The following is a 16,550-nucleotide window of genomic DNA, read 5'->3' on the forward strand; positions in this document are numbered from 1 at the left end:
AAGTTAATGTAAACAAAAGTTCACTTGAAAATTAGTAAATAATTTAATAAATAGTTCACAGAATGTGGAAAAATGATTCATTATTATTATCCATTGGCAAAATACAAATTTAAGCCACAATAAGAAATTACTGTGACAGGCATGGTGGCATATGCCTTAAGTCCCAGCACTCTGCTACACACAAAAAACAAAACCCTCTCTCAAAAAAACCAAAAACAAAAAAATTACTGCATGTCTACTAGAATTGGTAAAATAAAAAATAATGTTAATATTAAATGATCTATAGTGATTCCAAATTAGGAATAACCTAGATGTCTGTGAGTGGGTGGTTTAAAATGTGGTTTATCCATACCATGAAATAAGCAAAAAGTCTGAATTAACTACTGATATATAAAACAACTTGGATAAACTTCTAAAGAATTATGGTAAATGCTAAAAATGGTCAAATTTCAAAAGATGTGTTTGATTCTATTTATACAGCAACTCAAAAGGCAAATCTATAGAATCAAGAACAGATTAGTGATTACTTGGAATTAAGGGATGGTGGAAGGGAAGAGGGTGTGGCTATAAAAGGGCAAACAGAGATCTTTGTGATAATGAATAATATTCTGTGTCATTGAACCACTATTGCCATCCTCCTTAAATTACACTACAGTTTTGTTACTACTAGGAAACACTATATGAGTTTTTCAGACTATATATGATCTCTTTGCATTATTTATTACAAATGCATGTGAATGTCTAAAATTAAACTCTAAGCTTGAATTTTAGAAGTGTGCAAAAGGAAGCCAGCAAGAGAAACTTTCTGCTGAGTTTAATGACTTGAGTTTGATCCCCAAGACTCATGTTGTAGAGGGAGAAAATAAACTCCCACAAGTTTTCCTCTGTTCTCCATGTGTGTATTGTGGTTTGTGTGTGCCATCCCCTTCCCACAACTACAACTGTGTTAAGAATCTAAATACATACCTCAGTAAAGAAGATACTTAACTGACCAATAAACACATGAGAAAAGTATTCAACACCATTTATAAATCTCATCAGGCCTGAAATCTAACAACAATGTTCTAGGTAGATAGTTTTTTCTCAGAACTTTTTGGGTGGGGTACTATAGATGGAAAATCATTTTGAAGCTAGCATAATAAAGGCTAGTTTCAGAAAGCATCTTAATCAGGACAAACCAAGATACTTTCAAGTGCTCATAGTATACCCACAGAAAGTTCATCTACCTCAAGATAAATAATAGCGACTACATGGTGGAAAGGCAGACAGTGCCTTAATGGAGTGATCAAAACATCACCATCATTAAGGACCATCATATATATATTATGAGATCATATATCTGTATATATATTATGAGATATATATCATGAGACTTGGCACCCTAAGAAAGACATATCATTTGTGGAATATTTCAGATGGAATACACAATCTGGATCTAATTATAAAGAAATATCAAAAAAATCCCTCAAAAAGTGACTTTGATATAAAAAAAAAGACTAAGAAAGACTATAAATACCCAGGTTCACAGTAACTAAAGATGCACAACCAAGGGCAACATAAAGCATGGACTGGGCCCTGCAATGGGGGACAGCTGCACCAAAGGACTTTGTTGTGTCACTGACAAAAGTAGAACATAGGCTTTGGGTTATTTCAGTGACTGTATAGATGTTTAATTGCCAAAGTTGATGTCTGTTATATCGCTTTCAAAGGGAGAAAATGTGATGTTGTCATCCTCCTTAAACTGTAGTACAGTTAGGAAATAAATTGTTAGGAAATACACGGCAAAATGTCTAGGGGTGAGGCGCTATAAAGTGTGCAATTCCCTTTCAAGTTTTGCAGAGGAACACAGTGTGCAAGTATACATATAAAAAAATTGAAATGAAAAAGCAAGTGAGCCTGGAATGTTCATAAGTATACCTCAAATCTTAATGAAGGATATGAAGATTCTTATATAGCATTCCTGCAGTTTTGCTGTAGTTCACTGTTACTTCCAAATAAAATAGTTTTCTTATGTTTAAAGAAACATCTATGAGATATCACAGTATTCCAGTGATTCTTGACTTGGGCCAATTTTGCCCTAACTCAGGAGGGTTAAATTTGATAATATGTAGAGAGTTGTGGTTATTTTATTTTATTTTTGGTTGTCCCAACTGAAGGAATGCTGGTGTTGGCATCCTGGCAGAAGCCAGGGGCTCTGTTAAACATTCTACAGTATATGGGACACTCTTCGTTGACAAAGAATTATCTCCTGCCAAATGTCAATGGTTTTGCAGTAGAGTATCCCTGCCCCACTTGGCTAACAAGATGGAAAATTGCTCTGCCAATAATGGCTGGCAGGGATGCCGGGAAAGGGGAACCCTGCCTGTGGAAATGCGAGGTCAGACAGCACTTGAGGAAAGCAACCTGGCAACATGCATGCAATTGAACAATGCACCCATCCTTGTGTAATGGATTGAACTCCATCTCCACCAATTTTCTAAGTTGAAGCCCTCACTTCCATTATTTCAGAATTGTAACAGGAGATTGGACCTTTAAACAGACAGTTAAATTGAGTCCAATTTTACTGGTGTGTCTATAAAGAAGGGGAAATTAGGACACAGAGAGAGTCCCAAAATGTGGCTGTATAGACAGAAGACTGAAGGCACGATATACAGAGGCCATCTGGGAGTCAAGGAGAGAGGTTTTAAGAGAAAAGCAACCTGCTGGCACCCCAATCTCAGTCTTATGGGCCCCTGCTCTTTGAGAAGCCTCTTGATTCAGCATTTGTTTTTGACAACCCTAGCAAACAAAGTTTATAAATTCATTGCTTAGAAACAAAAGCCTGTACACTGGGAAGTGAGTTTAAGCAAGACTTTTAGAAAACTACCTCGAACCTAAAGCAAAGTTTATTTCAAACAACTAAGAATATCATGGTACAGGCATACAAGGGGTAAATGAAGGAGAGAATCTAATCTTGAATTTAAACAGAAGTGAGAGATAAATAGAATTGTTTCTGAAGCTCAAAGGAAGCTGTAGTAGCAGGACTGTAAGAAAAGTAAGGTGCAGAAAAGCCTGCATGATGTGGGTTCAATGTGTTTCCAAACAACAATAAGGCTTCTTCATGATATGTATGTTTTATTTCACTGTGTAGTATATAAACATCAGGAAAATGTTAAGAGAATAAAATCATTCTTTATCAATCTAGGCAACAGAGAAACAAAGAAAAATATTATATATGTATGTGTGTACATATGTACATATGTATATATAAGTACGTGTGTATGTAAGTATAAGTAAGTAATACAATTTTTAAGAGAAAAAATATTCCTCTGCCCAAGATTTGTGGTATAAGGAATAAATGGAAGAGGAGACATACATCAGAGTTTTCATTGTATTCAGGGTAGAAACCAACATCCTCACATTTGTTCACTGTGGTAAACCTTGCAATAGGCAGATAGAGTTTTCTTACCATTGTTTTAAAATTATATTTTACTTACTTTATTTTTGTGTGTACATGTGTGTGCACACATGCATATGTGCACATGTGCATATGTGTATGGATACACATGTGCTACTGTGTGTGTGCAAGCATACACACACACACACACACACACACACACACACACACACACACACACGCACGCACATCAGAGAACAACTTACAGTAACCATTTTTTCCTCCTAACAGATGGATGCAGGGAATTGGTCATCAGTATTGGCAGAAAGCATGTATTTCTAGTGAGCTTGCCCCACAGTTAGAAACTTGATTTCACTGATGTATAATAGAGGCATAAAAGTAGATGGAGCAGGGTCACATAATAAGAAATGGTGTTAAAGGGCTGTGGCCTCAAGAAGCATGGCTATAAGTAGTACTCTGAACACTATGAATTTGCTTATGTTTTTAAAGAGCATAGCTTTTTAAAGAAATTAAAGGAATTATTTTATTTCATTATTTCAAAATACTTAGATGTACTGAGTTGGGGTGAAGTTAGTAGAGGGAAAAAAAGAAACCCAATTAATTAAATAAATAAGTATATATGGATGGATGTATAATCCATTGTCATTAATTTTATCTGTTTATACAAACAAATATGAGCCCATCAAATAAAGAAGGTATGTTTTTAACTTAGGTAGGTGGAACAGGTCACATCCCAAGTTACAAATTACAAAAGTAATTGTCTTATTTTTAGACTTTGATGCTGCAATGGAGCTCTTTTAAGAAAACTGGAGCATTCATAGACTGCATCCTTTCACTGTAAGCCTATTAAACCAGAAATAAATAACAGTGATAAAAAATTATTGCTTAAAAATTAAGCAAACATTTAAAAAGAACTCTAGATTAAAGAGAAAAAACAAAACACAAAAATTATCAAAAAAAGGCAATGAAATGGGTCATATTTCATACTAATCCCTACATATCACAACTAAAGCTGTGATCAGAGGAAAATTTATAGCTCTTAAAATGTCTCTTGGTAAAGGGACTTTAAATAATTGAACTAAATATTACCCTTAATTAAGTTTAAAAAGAAAACACATAAATTAGAGATAATTAGAAAGATGGAATTAATAGATACTATAGCCCAAGATGACTAAGAAGAAAACAAATATAGACAAAGGTAATTTTCTGATAAGATAATAAACATAATATTTTAATAATAGAATAGCTAAATTTCTTATGAACTTGAGTAAGAAAAAGCAAAACTATAAAAGCACAGGCAAGAAAAATTTATAGAAAAGAGCATAAACTACTGAGAGAAAAGTAGTCACTACCAAGTGTCAACACAGTTGAAATGCTTCAGAAAATTACATAGCAATGAATAAATTATCCCTTAAAACATGCACTAAACTAATTTAGAATACATTACCACAGAAAAGACTAAAAGCAATTACGACTTTGTATTAGGTCCAGATGGTTTTGCAATTTCGTTCTGTGCAAATTTTAAAGATTTTACACTTATTGTATGTGCGTGAGCATGTGAGCACATGTGCACACAGGGTGGGGGAGTGGGTGCACATCACAGCATGTGTGTAGAGGCCAAAAGAGAACATGTAGGAATTAGTTCTTTTTCCAATATGTAGATCCTATCAAACTCCTATCATCAGGCTTGGCAGCAGGTATCTTTACTCACTGAGCCATATTTTCAGCTACTTCTTAACTTTTAAAGAGACCATAATTCTAATGTTTTCAACTGTTCTATAACACAGACAGATCTTGAACTTGCATGACACTGCATTCACAAAGGCATGGTGGGACCTGTCATACTCTGCTGAGCTAAGAGATTTTGTAACTTGTGGGATTAGATATTAGGGCTGTCCTTTATACTGCAGAAAAAAAGCCATTCTCATAGTTTTAATGACTGATAGATCTCCATCAAATAAGCAGATCTTCATAGATAGATATATTAGCAATTTGCTTTGTTTTGCTACTTAGTAATCATAGCCATCAGTATCTCCAGACAAAAACACCTTTCAATTGTACATAATTAATTTATAGAAGAGTTGAAAATTGTGTACAATTTTACTTTAGATATCCACTGAGATTACATCAATTTTTTCTTCCAATCAATGACTAAGGCTGTTCCCCTATATGCTCACTCATGGAGTATTATTGGTGTCTTACTTAATAAACAAAGAAACAACCCTTGCTTGTATTTGCATTCTATCATAAGTGAACAGGTCTGGCATTTTTTTTACCCTGGATTCAGTAGCATTTCCTATTTTCTTTTTCTTTTTCTTTTTTCTTTTCTTTTTCTTTTCTTTTCTTTTTTTTTTTTTTTTTTTTTTTTTTGTCTCTATCTTCTCAATATAAAGAGCTTTGAAACACTGGATGAAAATAACTCAGTCTGTGCCTACAATATGGGTGGCAACTGTTTCCCCAGGTTACCACATAAATTTTATTTTTGGTGAATTTTTTTTCTGTGCAAATTTTATATATTCTATTACCAGCTTTGCTGAGGTACAGCTGGCATATAATAAAAGGCATGTGTTTAAATTCTAGGATTTGGTAACTTTTGACATGTGTTGAAATCGCTGCCACAATTAAGGTAATGAGCATATCCAGTGCTCCCGGGAGCTTCCTCTTGCCCTTTTGGACTTCCCCTACCACTGCTCCACCCCTCAGTAATTATTGACCTTTCTGTCACTCTAGGTTAGACTTCATTTTCTAGAGTGCTGTGGTAACAGAAGACGACAGTATGAACTCTATGTCTGGCTTCTTTCACTCACTGTAATTACTTGGTCATTCATCCATGTTAGGTGTATCAATAGTTCATTCCTTTGTACTTCTGAGTAGTATTCCATTATATAGACACAGAACAACTTTGGGGAAAAAAACTCTATTCAAATGTTGACTGGATTTGGAATGTTTCCAAAAGGAGAGGTTGGTGGGGGGAGAAACCATTAAACTGTTTTTCAGTGTTCCTGAATCACTCTGACCACAACATGACATATAACTGGTTGAGTTCTTTTCTGTCCTCACTAATACCTGGTCAGTCTCCTTAATTTTAGGCAATTAGTAGTGATGAAGTAGAATCCACCTTTGTGCACTTCTCCTATAACTAATGATGCTGGGCATTGTCTTAATGATTCACTCTATGTCTTCCTTGCTATGAAATGTTGGTTTAAACAATTTACACATTTGTAATGTGTTATTTTTCTTAGTTTTTAGTTTAAAGTGTCCATCACATAATCTAAATATAAATTCTTAATTAGGTTTCAGGTATCTGATTTTAAAATGCTTTGAGGTTTGGGAAAGTGGCACAGTGGGCAACAATGCTTGATGTGCAAACATGGAAACTGGTGTTCAAATCCCCAGCATCTACACTTTTAAAAAATGGCATAGTTGCACATAACGGTAATTCTAGCATTGGTTGGGCAGATCCTGGGACCTTAGTGACCTGCCAGTTTGGCTGAAACACTGAACTTCCAATACAGTGAGAGACTTCTTGAACAAAAGAAGGTAGAGAGTCATTTTAAAAAGAGACAGAAATTGTTTGTCCTTTGCATATTAGTTCATGGGCACACACAGCTCCACATGCACATGTAATGCACACAAAAACACATAATACTTTCTTTCAATATCTGTCTTTTTCATTGTGTCTTTCAAAAAGCATGCTTGAGAAGCCTGGTTGACCAATTTATTTCTATTGTTCACATGCTTTTGATGCTGTGTCAAAGATATCCTTAACTATATTATTGTGTCCTATAAGCTTTAGCGTTTGAATTCAGTTCTATGACCATTTTGACGTGGTTTTGTGGAGGTGAGGATAAAAATTCAGTGTTTAAAATGGCTATCCAGCTTTTCCGTCTTGTCTCCTCCCCACAGAACGAAACAAAGCATAACCTTCACATGTGGATTAGAAAGCACCTGTCAATAAATATGATGGTCCACCTGATCCCAAGTCTCCCCACTATTAGCTTTTTATGGTGACATTATACATTTGGTGTTAATCCTCAAACCTTGACCATGTTCAACGTTGCTTTGTTATTCTAGGCTATCTGCATGCTGTTCTTGACTGGATTTATACTGAACTTAGAAATCAATATTAAACCTCATAATTTGTGAACCTAATATGTATCCATATTTATTTTTCTTGAAGTTTCATCAGCATAATTATATAGGTTCCAAAGGAGATGCTCTTTTGTCAGATACATTTATAGGTTTCACATGTTTAGTGCTACTCAGAGTAGTATTTAAAGGTTCTTAATTTCACATTATTTGTAGTAGACTTTAAAAGTAGGATTGGCTTTTGCAGATCTACCATGTTTCTGCAACTGAACTGAATCTGTAGATTCCAGTGGCCAATCTGACATATCAGATTTTCTATACAGACAACCAGGAAATCTACAAATACTGCCAGTTTCATTTCTTTTCCAACTTGTTGTTTCTTACCTATTCCAAAGGCAAACATCTCCAACTTAAGGTTGAATAGAAAACAGAACACCAGGTGTTTGTATTCCTGACTTATGGAGAAAGCAGGTATTTGTTCATTGAATATGTTAATTGCAGGTTTTTGTTAATAACCTGTTTCAGCCCGAGGAAGCTTCTATTTTTGATTACTTTGTAATTAATCTTCGCTAGATTTTTGTCAAGTACTTTGTCAAGATAAATATGGCTTTCTTTCATCATTTAGTAATATGTTTCATTTTAATTTACTAATTAAATTCAAAGTAACTTTGCATTCCCGAACCCAGCTTGATTTTTTTTTTTTTTTTTTTGTTTAAAACTTTTGAATTTGTATTCCCAAGTGATATTTACCTACTGTTTTCTTTTTTATAATGTTTTTGGCTGGGTTTCCTATCAGGTTAATGTTGGTCTCAAAACTTAAAATAATTCCCTTCATTAAAAGAAACTATCTAGATTTTGCTTTTTCTTAAACATATGGTAAGGTTCACCAGGAAACAACATGGTGTGTGTGTGTGTGTGTGTGTGTGTGTGTGTGTGTGTGTGTGTGTGTGTGTGTGTGTAGATAGATAGGTAGATAGATAGATAGATAGACAGACAGACAGACAGATAATAACTGGGTTGTATTTCCCCTACATTGTAAACTTTAGTAACAAAGAGCTTACATGATAGTGTTGTGGTTTTAAATCCTGTCATTTGTACAGAGCTGAGTATCTTACTTCTGACACTGACAAGTTGCGACATCCTTCTTGCTCTTTGGTCTATCTGGTTAGTCACGTATTGATTTTCCTGTTCTTTAAAAAAAAATCAACATTGGTTTCATTATTATTTTTTCTGTCTTTAGTTTCCCACTCCCTTCACAAATTCTTGTTTTCCTTTAGTCTACTTATTTTGGTGTCTTTAGCTGCTTTAGTTCCCAGTATGAGGTCTTCTCTGAAGTGGTGCTATATGGTCCTCTAAGAACTGCTATAGCCATACCCTATAAACTAGAGCATGTTGTGTTTTCACTTTCATCTGATTTAAAACACTTGCTTTCTCTTGGATTTCTTCTCTGACCCTGTGTTATTCAGAGACATGTCTTTATTTTCCATATATTTCAGATTTTGCCATTTTCTTAATTGATTTTTAATTTAATTCTTTTGTGGTACAAGAACATATGACTTGAGTAACTTTAAGTTTATGAAGTTTTTTTTTCACAGCTCAGAATATGGTCTGTCCTGGAATGTGCTCTTTGTATAGCTGGCAGCCATATTTATTTTGCTATTCTTTACCAGCATTAATTAAGTCAACTTGATTCAAGGTATTGTTCAGCTCTACATTTCTCTGTCTAACAATATCATCTCTAATAATAGAGACATTAAAATCCACAAAACTACTTATAGATTAATTTTTTTCTTCTCCTTTTATACATATTATTTTCCTGGTTTTAGTTGTAAGTTGTTTTTAGAAATATCAACTCATGGAGCTGGGAAGATGGCTTAGTAGTTAGGAGAGTATATTGTTCATGCAGAGGACTCCAGTTTGGTTCTTAGCATCTACACTGGGTAGCTTACAACTCCTGTAACTCCAGCTTCAGGGAACCTGATACCTATAGCCTCTATGCAGGCACCAGCATTTATGTACATATGCCCCATTCTATAATTTAAACAATAATTAGTCACCAATAATTTAGATGCTTTACATTGTAGGGTTTGATGTCAATTATTTTCATCATTTTTCTAAATAGTCACCAACTGAGGACTTTATTTCTTCTTCAAGAGAATAAGTTTAAATGACAGAAGCAGCATTGTTCAAAAGAATAAAGCACTGAATAGATTTCTAACAAAAAATGTAAAGCTCGTAGGTCACTTTCCCATCAGATTCAAACTAGTTTTCAGAGTCTGTGTAGCAGGTGAACACCACAAAATTATTGGCATAAATATTTGCCTAGAAACAACACAAACCAGTTTCAAAAGAATTTAAAATGACAGGCATTAATGCTCATGTCACAGTAAGTAGATAAAAGCAGGATTAAAACTGAGCAGTCAATGTAGACCCAACCCAGAGATGACAGTCATCAAAGTGGGGGTGTACCCACTTTGTCATCAGGACACTGGGGAAAGAAACGAGAGACCAGGTATGGTGCTGATAAGAACCTGATTTAGAACTTAACCCAAGAAGCTATGACCAACCTTCCTACTGACCTCACCAGAGCCTACTTCCCATCTGTGAGGGAGGCTCTCTAACCCAAGTGTCCTGAACACCTTTCTCAGGACACCGAGGCTGCTGTGAGTCAACTGAGGGGATTGTTAGAAGTTTCCATTAAGTCCTGGGCTGTACACTTCTGTGGCTCAGAACATGGGTGCAGTGGCACAGGAGCAGTAGGCCTCCTATTATTCTATAGTCAGGCCTGGTTCTTCCACCCTGGTGGCTCTGATGCAGCATGGTGAGAAGTCACAGAAGAGCTGCTCCTACCTCTGCAGCTGGCACTGGCTTCACACTTGGAGTTCCCCAGGGCTAATCTATAAACCACCTGCTTCATAGTAACTCGAGTGCCTATTACAGATTCCAGGACCTCACTATAGTCAACACAGCCCACAGTACTTAGAAATGAGTTTCTAAGTCTGCTACAGATGAGCTCTGGACCTGACACAGAGAGGAAGCATCTGTGTCTAGCAACAAGTAGACCCTCTGTCCTAAAAATCGACTCCCTGCAAGTCCCTGGACAAGCTTGTAGAAACAGATCACCTGCCTTGCATTTACCTCTGGGATCACCTGATAAAAGTGGCTCTGGAACCAGTCCTGAGGGCAGTAACAGAGCAGGTGCAGCTGAGCAGAACACATTCAGCTGAAACTCAGCCTAGCTGAGTAGTCACATGTGGAATCTGATGGTACCTAAAGAAAGAAGATGAGTCTGGAATCTTCGTGGGGCAAGAAGTGGTAACTGAGAACCACACCCCCTAGCTCCCAATGTAGAACTAGACCCTATAGAGGCTACAAAAGAGTAGATTCAAGAGCCAATAGCACAAACTGTGATTTCTTTTAAAATCCACTATGATAATACATTATAGTTTAGGTAATACTAAACTCAAAGGAGAATTTTCAGAGTCACCAGGAGTGAAAAGGTCATGCACAAAGAGGTGTCTCTATGTATCTTTCTCCCCAACTGAACCATCATCTAGGAATGAGTATGCAATTAAAAGATGCAACCCAGCTGCAGCTGAATGCTTACCAAGACCGTCCCTTGAGGAAGCCTAAACCTCAGGAAGAAGGAAGCGCAGTTAAGTCTGCAAGCAAGCCTTAGAGGTTCACACTGGTGGCAATGTGAACAACTAATGAGAAGAACAGTGTGAAAAAAAAAATATCAGAACACTGGGCAACACCTTCCAGGAGGTGCGTGCGCACGTGTGTGTGTGTGTGTGTGTGTGTGTGTGTACATGAGGGTACGTGTGTATGTACAAAAGTGTATGGGAGTATGTGTGTACACATGTGTATCTGTGTGTGTGTGTGTGTAAATGGGAATTTGACAGTACCTAGAATACAACCGGATGTCATAGGTCTCAAGAGATGAGTCCATATGAGACAACAATCAGCAATACATTTGAAATATACTCCTATGGTGGCCATAGAAATTTACACCCAGCCTGGATTGGAGTAGAGCGTATTTAGCAAGCACTTCTGTGACAGATTTGTGAACTGGAAGTCAGAGATGCTGCCTGACACACACATTAGCAAACCTACTGCATATGTGGGAACAATCAAGCCTCACCCACAGTGGTATATCTGTATATAATGTACCTACTCCATCTTTGAGCAGTGGTTGCTAGTGTTGAGATGCCCACTAAGCCTATAGTGAGTCCTCAAGATTCCTATGGACAAGAGCAGTAAGTTGCCAGGGTCAGGTTCTTCGGACCTGAACTTGAACAATGGCTCGTCCATCAACTAGGGCCCTAGGCCTTGATCTGCACTTCTTTCTTGAAACTGGATATCAATCCCTCTTGGATGCTAGTAAGTTGAACAGCATGTGGCTTGAGTTCTCCAAGAGTGAGAGAAAAATGCTTCTCTGGCTTAGATGGGTCCCTGAAACCTCTCTAAGCTGTTAGCATTGCTTTTGTTCCCACTAAAGGCACGAGATCCTGGCAAGAATGGTGGGCCTTTGGGGGAGGAGTAGAGTCTTTTCTGTTTTCCACAATGTTTCTTTATACAGGACACAGACCCATTTTTACTGCAGGGTAGCCTGTGCCCCGATGCTACCACAAAAAGATCCATTCCCTTACTTGCTTCTATCAGTTCAATACACCTGCACACATCTCTTAAGAGAACTTAGTAGAGTGCCCTCTGCATGTGTGCCCTTGGGAGGTCTCTGCATGATCCTGGGCCTCTGATAGGCATCTTTAGTTGGGACCAGTGCTGCCTCTCACTTCAACCCACTATACACTAAAAGGACAGTATACAGGTGGATTTTTGCACACCATGAACAGGTGAGTGTCCTCTGCAAGGACAAGATGATGGCTTCATAGTTCTCACACACAGATGAGGTCCAAGTCCTGGTTTGACCTGGCACTAGAAGTCAGTGTGACTGCTTGGGATCTGCCTCGTGGGAGCAGGCACTCTGAGGCTTTCCCAGTGATGGCATCCCTCCCTCCCCACCCGGGATTAGCACCTCATCTCCATGCCAGAGTGCTCAAGATTCCCAAGAGCCTCTTGGGTAAGGAGACTTGGGTGTATCGGGTAACCTGTGGAGTAGGGGTTGCCCCAGGTCCTTAGAGGGGCCAGACCAGTAGCTCAGTCTCTAAAATCCGGTGGCTCTGGACTAGGCTGACTTATCTCATTAACAGAAAGAAACGGCACCGTGTGGGAGCATTCCATAAGCAATGCTGCTTTCTCTGCTCATGCACCTCATTAACATGCCACAGACATCACTGCGGACTTCATAACACTAAGCAGGCTGAATGGACGGCAGGGACACTGCTGCCCCGTATTCAGAAAACATCGAGTGATGCTTCTCCTGGGCAGGCACAGGGCTGCATCCCTGCCGCCTCTGCTCACGCCCAACCTGCCCATTAGCATTAGCAGAAAGCCCCTATTTGCATTGAGACAATGGTCCTACCCCTGAAGCAGAGCTGCAGGGGCACTGGGCATTTGTTGGCACAATTGCCCTTTGTGCCCGCTCCAGTGGGCAGGCGGGGAGTATGTCCCAGGGGCTCATGGAGATGTGGCCAGCCCTGAGCCAAATCCCCATGCCATCTGATGAGGACGCAGCAGCTTGGCGCTCAGTAAAATGGGGCCCAGGCTGGGTCCTGACAGACGGAATGCCTAGGATAGCCTTCAAGAGCATAGAACAGCCCTGGCCCCTTTCTTGAGTACTTCCCACCCTCCTGCCAAGATGTGGTGGTGGGAACAATGACACAGGACACAGATCAGCTGCCCCCGGACAAGCTGAACTTGGTAGACTAGGGCCTTGACACTGGTCAGAAGAAAGATGAGAAACAATACTGTTGGTCACCCTCTGCTATACCTGCAACTGTCTTTACAACTGCCAAATGAGCTAGAAGTTTCTAGTGGATCCTGGAAGATTCTACTTAGTCACAAAATATTCTGGCAGGTCCCTGGCAATGGGAAGCAGTCTGAGAAGGGAGAGACATGTCTAAATGACAGCAGAGTGGAGGGACAGAGTGTGGACTCAGGAGACACTGCTGCACACACACTGATGGTCTCAATCCTTAGTTCCCACTCTACCAAGCATCCAACATCAGTGCTTCCTCCTGCCAGGCACAAGACCTGGCCACATGACACATGAGGCTGGGCATGACTCTTGGTGTCCCAGATACTGAAATGGGATGTCCAATCCCTAACAGCACACTCAAATGATGCCTTCCAGTAGAGCCCAAGACTCTTGAAGGCAAGATGAACAGTTCTGAATGAAAGGCAAGATTCTGATGGCAGAAACCAGAACCATAGAAGCCAGCACTAGGCCTTGGGTTGTCTATCATTGCTGGAGCGAGCAAGCAGTCAGGGTGGGGTCAGTGGAGGGGATGAGCCGAACACAGGAGCCTTTGGCTCAAGCTTCCACCTCTCTACCTGGAAAAGGGCTCTCCCTGACTTCAAATACCAAGAAAGAAATGGTATAACTATCATTTTTGTGCTTTCAACCAGGTGTCCCCTCAACCCAAGACTGCATCTTAGGCAGGAACTTTAGGGATATTTGCAAGGCCTCTCCTCCCTGACTTTGGGCAGGTGGTTCCTAGACTACCTCAATTCATGGATACTCTAGTCCGCCAGATAAAATGGCACAGCATTTGCATAGAACCTCAAGAGGTCACCACAGCCATTTTTCAAACAAAGACCTTGGGGGCTAACAACAGAAGCCCAGTGAATAGAACACATATTTCACCTTCCCTCTTGTGGCCAGGTCAGGCCATGCTGACCCTCAACATTCTAAGCCAGTTGTAGGCATCCTCTCAACAGACTGTGTAGTGATTACCACCTGGGAAAGACTAGGGGAACATGGCTGCAAAGCCTCCAGAAGCTTCTAGGTCTACTCTATCTTCCATCCTTCAACAGCAGAAACCTCCAGCTATGCTTGGGCTTCCAAGGTAGGCAAGTGACTGTGTATGTGCTATAGGGCCTTATGGACAGAGTGCTAGGGGAGGACTGGGAACAGGTGGCATGGAAGCTCCCCACAGCCAGGTTGACCCTCTTGCAGGGTCAGCACTGAATGTCCTCCCCCTGCACACATAAAAACTTGCTTACCTGAACTGTCATAGCCATCAATGGAGAAATGGTCTGGTCTCCGATCCTCTGGGGGATCATAAGTGATGTGAGGGACATTGAACATCTTCTCTCCAGGATTCATCCCATTATCCTTATCCAGCTTGAACTTCTTTTTCTTTACCTAAAAAGTCCACATGAGGAGTGGCAGTTCCTGAGCAGTCTGCCAGATCTTTAACCAACCCCAGAGCACTCATGGAGTCCTGAATCCAAGTTTGAAATGTGTACCCTTGAGGGAACTTGGGTCAGTGGGGTTGAACTCCAGTACGGGCAGACATTGGTGAATTGGGGGTTTCAGTGTGCTGGTGCTGCTGGCGGGTTCAGGGTATTGCTTGGTTCAGTGTGGCCCTCTATAAGAAAGGCAGGCAAACAAAAACAAATAAACAAAAACCCAGTAGATCGTACATATGCAAGCTTACATATGCAAGCTTACACCAGATCTGAAGGCCAAGACAACAAAGTACGTGGTGGGAGATATACTGCAGGCACTGAAGCCTCTTTAAAGAGGTCTCCCAGAGAAAGTGGGGGAGAAGGTTGTGTGAAGCCATAGAGAAGGAAGAGCAAGTTCAAGTGTTTAATAACAGTTGGATGCTGGAAAGTTTGTCTTTTCAAAGAAGCTGGGTGGAAATGGAAGAGCCCTAACCTTTTTCTCACTTCTCCAGGTAAATGGCAGGATTTTTGTCCACAACTGCTGGAACTTAACTCTTAGTGAGCTAGAGCTCCAATACATTCTTGTTCTGTCTGCTTTACCTGGTATCCTCTCAAGAGCTTCCTTCCCATAGCCAATGGGGCTGGCCCCTCCTATCCCAGAAGCACTATCTTTAGACCAATCACATCCTGGTCTTGGCAGTCTAATATGGCTCTAAGAGTGGAGGAAATGAAGTCAACAGGGATCAGGCATGGAATAGATGTCCTCTGACTTTAGAATGATGTTGGCACCCAATGAGCAGCGCCCTAAATACAATGCCAGGGTCTCATGCACCGCCTCTACAGCTTCCTGACCTGCTAATGTGTAGTTCCCATCCAGATGGCCAGTAAGACTGCTTACCATGACAGACTTTTTAGGCTTGGGGCTGGGGGAGAGCAGAGTGTGGCTCCGAGCAGGCTTCCGGACATAGATCTTCCAAGTGGATGAGTCAGGGTTCTCAGCAGCATAGCACCTCCATGCAGTCTGAAACCAGGCACAGGGGTGGGGGGAGTCATTGGTCCAGCCACTTAGTGGTACCTCTCAAAGAAGCTTCAATTCCTCCCTGAGCCCCAGGCCCAGCTTGTTTCAAGGCTCCTTCCCTGACAACAAGACTTGTCCCTCTAGAGCCAGGAAGGAGACTGCCTCGTGCTTCAACTATCACTCATAGTTCAGATGCTGCCAAGGCTGTTGCCTGAGCTGTTCCTAAAGAGGGCCTTGAGCAAGCCCCATTCATATAGAGATGCTCAACTAACCAGATAACCAAACTTTACTCAGAGAAGTACAGTGGAAAGGAGCTGCCCAAACCTTTGTGAGCACCAGCAGGGTGTGGAGGAGTAGAGCCCAGGGACCAGTGGGCAGTAAGGCCTCCCAGGATTTCAAGTGCTAGACTGTGGCTATGAGGAATCTCTGATGACTACAGATGAAGCTCTTGGCCAACATTCTAGAGGGAAACCCTCTCCCCATAGTCATCAAAGCATGATGACCTGGAAAATACATTAAAGGGGCCTGAAGGAGCCGAGTGAGCAAGAGAGGAGAAGGAACAGACACCAAAGCCTCTTATGGGGACATATCATTGTAGCTTTGTCACTATAGGCCCTATGGGCATGAGAAAGGAAAATTAGTTGAAAGTTCTCTCTGATGGCAAGGCTTCTGAGTGACAGCCCCACACTATGATAGCAGCCTAGCATAGACACAAAATCCAGGCAGGGATGCCTGTGACCTGGGGTAGCC

At 40.3% G+C, this 16,550-nt stretch overlaps 1 protein-coding gene across 3 annotated transcripts in view; it reads right to left on the reverse strand.

Annotated features, from left to right (window-relative positions):
• KCNQ1 (potassium voltage-gated channel subfamily Q member 1) overlaps nt 1-16,550 on the reverse strand; it is a gene marked incomplete at both ends in the record, with an annotated part of 303,863 nt that overhangs the window by 202,503 nt on the left and 84,810 nt on the right. For all 3 annotated transcript variants that reach the window (XM_080913601.1, XM_080913600.1, XM_080913599.1), the window contains 2 exons: nt 14,615-14,756; nt 15,681-15,803. In XM_080913601.1, the coding sequence (XP_080769727.1) occupies nt 14,615-14,756; nt 15,681-15,803 (265 nt within the window). The remainder of the gene's footprint in view (nt 1-14,614; nt 14,757-15,680; nt 15,804-16,550) is intronic.

This window comes from Micromys minutus (genome assembly GCF_963924665.1).
Source record: "Micromys minutus genome assembly, chromosome: 2".
In the NCBI taxonomy this organism is placed as follows: Eukaryota; Metazoa; Chordata; class Mammalia; order Rodentia; family Muridae; genus Micromys; species Micromys minutus.